We start from the raw sequence: 5,266 nt of genomic DNA, 5'->3' as shown, positions 1-5,266 counted from the left end.
GCATTCTGCCCCCAGTGTGTCCAGCATTCTGCCCCTGTGTCCACCATCTCTGCCCCAGCGTGTCCAGCATTCTGCCCCTGTGTCCACCATCTCTGCCCCAGCATGTCCAGCATTCTGCCCCAGCATGTCCAGCATTCTGCCCCGGGGCCCCCTGGATCGGCGCTCTCAAAAAAAAACCAAAAAAACACGAGTTCTTATCTGGCCGTGCTCCCGCGGCGGGCGAAGCTCACTCCCTCCACGCAGGTGAAGCACGCACTCGTCGGCGGCTGACAAAGACGTCAGACGCCGGCGACATGCGCACTGCGGCTCAACTCAGCTGCCAGCCTCCGACTGGCTGGCGGCTGTTAACTATTGACGTGCGGGCGCGGGCCCGCACGTCAATAGCGTGCCGCAGCGCCTGCAGGGGGGGCCCGGTGAGCAGATGAGACGGGGCCCGATGCGGGCCCCCTCTGCCCACCGGGCCCCGTACGCCAGTCATGGCTGTTATGCCCTGATGGCGGCCCTGTGTGGATTCCATTAGTTAATTGATGGGGTGATCATTTTTGCCTAACCACAAATAGTGTCTTTAGTTTGAGCTGGACTGAATAAATATCTGACCTGTATTCTAAGTGATATAGATGTGGCATGTTGTTTCCATCCCTCTGTAAATTGAGTCAAACCTTTAAAATCTGATTCTTGCCTTAACACATTTGTCACAGTATATAGTATGTTACCCTTATATATTGTATATGCTGTCTGTTACCATCCTAGATGGTTCATTGTTATATTCAATATTTCATGTGTATATTTTGTTGTACTTTTCTTCTTCAATAAATCAAGTTTTAAAAATATATATATGTATTTATTTAAAAGACATTCAAAATGAATTCATTATGAAGAGTTAACCTGTGCTGCAAGCTTTTGCACTCAGGCTTTGTTAATATAAGCCACATTCACAGCCATATAGATGACTTAGCACCATCTATAAAGCATGTTGTTGTTGCACTGTGCAGAGGTATTATGGCATCAAGGCCATTTTTATTCTCCTTGTAGGACAGCTCCAGATATTGTAAATATTCTTCAGTACATCAGCAATCACAAGGATTGATGCATTCTGCTGCTTTGTGTCCAGGAACATTGTTATTATGATGTCCATCTCTTCCACGATGGATCATTCATTACATTACTGTTTGGCAGGGCCGGACTGGCCATCTGGCAATTCTGGCATATGACAGAAGGGCCTGTCTGGTCATGGACTGCCTTGTCTGCTACGTTGTTAACAGAATTGGCATTCTCAAGATACCCATATTGTTAAGAGTTGTGATGGAGCACTAAGTTGCTGACTCCATCACTTACCCCAGCAGGCCACGGGTATCATTAGAAATATTGGTCTTGTAGAAAATCTTCCTTTCCTCCATCCAGGGTAAAATTAGTAATATATCCCATCTGGTTCATGGAGACGGGGACAACATGGGCCTGTGTGATTTCAAATGCCAGGGCTGAATTTCAGCCCCAGTCCGTACCTGCTGTTTGGTACCTGCTGTGCTCCTAACTTCTTCTCATTGGAAGTCATTTCTGGTTCTGTCCATGTTCCAGAAGAAGTGCATCTGCAGGGCCATTGTGGCATAAGCCACATTCACAGGCATAAAGATGACTTAGCACCATCTATAAAGCATGTTGATGTTGCACTGTGCAGGGCTGTTATGGCATAAGCCACATTCACAGCCATATAGATGACTTAGCACCATCTGTAAAGCATGTAGTTGTTGCACTGTGCAGGGCTATTGTGGCATCAAGGCCATTTTTATTCTTCTTGAAGGACAGCTCCAGATATTGTAAATATTCTTCAGTACATCAGCAATCACAATGACTGATGCATTCTGCTGCTTTCTGTCCAGGAACATTGTTATTATGATGTCCATCTCTTCCACGATGGATCATTCATTACATTACTGTTTGGCACCTGCTGTTCTCCTAACTTCTTCTCATTGGAAGTCATTTCTGGTTCTGTCCATGTTCCAGAAGAAGTGCATCTGCAGGGCCATTCTGGTACCATGAGTGGTGTTCAACAATTGAAATGACTTTGTCATTTCCCATCACATTACAGAAAAATTGATGGTAATTTTGATCCCTGTAGATAACCACAGTGATCTACATGGAAATGTCTTCTGTGGAATCACCATCTTCTTGTCCTGCTGTAAGTCTAGGGGTCAGGTCTTCATTTCCCTTTATCGGCTTGCAGGAAGATGATATGATGCAGCACAGATGGTTTTAGTTGTCTTTGTGTCACTCCAGCCTATTTCTTACCCTCTGGATTTTATACGGGCATTTTGAAGGCCTGGATCTTTTCCCTTAGACAAATGGTGACACCTTCTCGGGAGATCTTTAAAGACAAACTCTGAGGAAAAGGAGAAAAGACATTTATCGTTAGACATCATTGAACTGTGCCATCTCTGTTATCATCCATTTTATATAAGAAATGTGTTTTTTAATGTAACAAATTCTTAACTGAAACATTTCTGGCACTTAGAAGAACTTCACATCATTTACTCACCTGGAAATCAGTGTAGTTCGTTAGTTGATACATTATCAGGCCGATGAATCCTATCCACTCAGCTATCATGCCGGTCCTAAAAAAGATCTGCAGAAGATAGAAGATAGAGGACATTACTTACTGGCTGTACTCACCAATGCATCTGGCATGGAATGAGATGGCTTGTACACCGAGAGTTTATGGTTTACCTTTACACCGGACACTAGTGAATTGTGGAAGATGGTGAAATGTGAAATAAACTTACCGTCTTACAGAGGCCACTACATAGATGGAAGAAGTAGGTGCACATACCTGCACCAGCTGGAAGGACATGTTAAGAAAAGTACCAGAATCCTATTATAGTGTTTCCTACAATCGTGACTGACCTATGAAATAATGGTCACAATGGAGCCCACCTTACACACCTAAACACACTGACTTATATAGAAAAGGATACTTATTAGCAGTAAAACAGTCGTCAGCAAAGTTGCTGCCAGTCTAAAGTGGCACATGCACCGACTGCTGAAGGATCTCTTGTACAGGTACACAGCCTGAGATATGTTGTAAATGTCAAGAAGTAAAAAAGCCATTCCTGCGCCGATCCTGTGCGCTGTAGGATTGATTTTCACCTACGAGAAGAAATATATGACTCATCAATAAGGTCATCATGGAGATCTGAGAACACATAAGAGCAGGATCTGCCCCACTGTAATATACTGGACTCCGTGTAGTCACCACAGTATATATTATACTGAACCTGGGGTCCTGAGTATTACTGGAGACATTATATAAAACCTACTAACTTACCGAAAATACAGCATTAACTATGTTTGCAATACACACAATCCATCCAATGATGAGGAGGATTTTCTGGCAGATGATATAGCGCTTCTCCGATGGCTCAGACTGAATAATCATGAACCTATACTGGATGTAAGCGATGCCAGCTCCTGAAATAGATAAAGCAAATTATCAACCAGATATTTCCATGTCACTATGATAGAAAACCTACTCTTTAGAACGCACCAATGAGCTGAAGAGGTTTAGAGATTTAAAAGGGTTATCTGGGCCTTTGATGTCCTATCCTTACATCAAATTGATGGATTATTGAAGGAGCGCCCACATATCTTTCATTGCTTACCAGGAACAGATCTTACTTTTGATGGGGGTTGTGTCTGGTATTACAGCCGTGTCTCATATACTTTACTCGGACTGAGCTGCCGAAAGCTTTAATACCATCAATTACTACCGGCAAACATACAAAACAATGAAAGGGCAGCATGGCCGCTTAAATCACCGGGTAATCAGTGGATTGTCACAGTCAGAATCCACTAATTTGATATTATGGGCTATCAATCTTCTAGTCCTAGAGAACCCTTTTAATGTGATATTGTCCTGTAGGATGCAGCATCTACTTACCAAGAACGGAATTAGCTATGAAAATCACCGTATAGATCACCGATTCTGGGAATGCGACTCCCGTATCACTGTCAAAGATAAGGAAAATATTGAGAGCAATTAGGACACAAGAGGAGGAATTGTCATGTATAATCATCCTACATTATATATTCTGACCAGACACAAATTGAAGCAAAGTACATTACAGGAAAGTTATCAAACTAAATGCAGTAAAAAACATCAGATTATTGTACGTTTAAGTTAAAGTTTAAAAAAAATTCAAGTTCAAATTATTTCAATTTTCCCTTATTATAAAAGATATTAAGAAAATAAACATATTTTGTATTGCGCTCAGTAAAAGTCAAATATTTCAGAATATAAAATGAATCAAACCAATTGATAAATACCGCAAAGAGAAAACAATGGAAACTTCAATAATAGATTTAAAAAAGGTTACATACGGCTCAATCAGTGGGAAATTTATAGTTATGGGTCTCATCAATTAGCAACACAAGCTGATAAATATTTTGCACAGCTAAAATAATTTAAAAAATTGGACTTCATTTTTACCACAAAATGAATGATGTAAAAACAAAACGCTAAAAACATCAAAAGCGTTTTTTTCTGTCAGTATCAATGAACTTGAGAATTTCTGTGTTCTTTTACACTATAGCAAAGTTAATGGTGTCATTCAAAAAAATTCATCTGGCAATAAACAGTCCCTCATATGGCTGCAGCGGGAAGGGGTTAATAATGTACTGATTATAATGCAATAAGAACATTCCAGGACATATAATAATATAATTAGAACATTCCATTACTGTAAGACAAAAACAATATGAAATTACACTACAGAGTCAGGAATCTTTCCCAGGACCCTCTTACCTGATGTACGGAAAGTCACTGTGCCCTGAGATGATAGTCAGGGCTATTAGGGCACAGATGCCCAATATCGTCCATATGAAGCACAAGATAGGCAAGAATGCCAAACCTCGGATCTCCATGATGGAAAGAAGATATAGCCGAAGCTTCTTCTCTCTTTCTCTCTCTTTCTCTCTCTTTCTCTCTCTCTCTCGCTGTTTCTTTCTCTGCAGTCACAGATCAGAAGGCCGAGGTAGCATCAGGCAGAGGTAGTAATAGGCTTAGAACCTGATGATGTCACAATGGTCTTGTGATGTCATGGCTGACCACCTCATTGTTACATCATCACTCAGGCAGCCTGGATCTGATTGGTGCCTTGTAATGTAGATGTTTTCACACGTCACCTATTCTGTGATATATCCAGCACATTGTAGTGTAATAACTCCTATTATTATATCCATGTAAAAGATTACATACTATCACAAGATAGTTATT

General features: G+C 41.2%; 1 protein-coding gene across 1 annotated transcript; it reads right to left on the bottom strand.

Moving 5' to 3' along the window:
- Positions 1-845: 845 nt before the first annotated feature.
- Positions 846-4,997, bottom strand: LOC143816512 (DNA damage-regulated autophagy modulator protein 1-like). The gene is made up of 7 exons (XM_077297022.1): positions 4,796-4,997; positions 3,932-3,999; positions 3,320-3,462; positions 2,970-3,141; positions 2,778-2,833; positions 2,534-2,620; positions 846-2,377 (listed from the first exon to the last, which is right to left on the bottom strand). Exons 1-7 carry the CDS (start codon positions 4,912-4,914, stop codon positions 2,297-2,299), a joined length of 726 nt encoding a protein of 241 aa, XP_077153137.1. The 5' UTR covers positions 4,915-4,997; the 3' UTR covers positions 846-2,296.
- Positions 4,998-5,266: the final 269 nt, after the last annotated feature.

The sequence above is a fragment of the Ranitomeya variabilis genome, chromosome 1, assembly GCF_051348905.1.
Source record: "Ranitomeya variabilis isolate aRanVar5 chromosome 1, aRanVar5.hap1, whole genome shotgun sequence".
NCBI classification, from domain to species: domain Eukaryota; kingdom Metazoa; phylum Chordata; class Amphibia; order Anura; family Dendrobatidae; genus Ranitomeya; species Ranitomeya variabilis.
The sequence above is the reverse complement of the archived record's forward strand: the minus strand, read 5'-3'. Positions and strand labels throughout refer to the sequence as shown.

Bases quoted from the DNA above. Each gene is read 5' to 3' on its own strand.
- LOC143816512 (XM_077297022.1), bottom strand. From the start codon at position 4,914: ATGGAGATCCGAGGTTTGGCATTCTTGCCTATCTTGTGCTTCATATGG. The intron at 4,000-4,795 runs GTAAGAGGGTCC...TATCTTTGACAG, and splicing joins AGTGACTTTCCGTACATCAG to TGATACGGGAGTCGCATTCC. The intron at 2,378-2,533 runs GTGAGTAAATGA...CCTTTTCCTCAG, and splicing joins CGAACTACACTGATTTCCAG to AGTTTGTCTTTAAAGATCTC.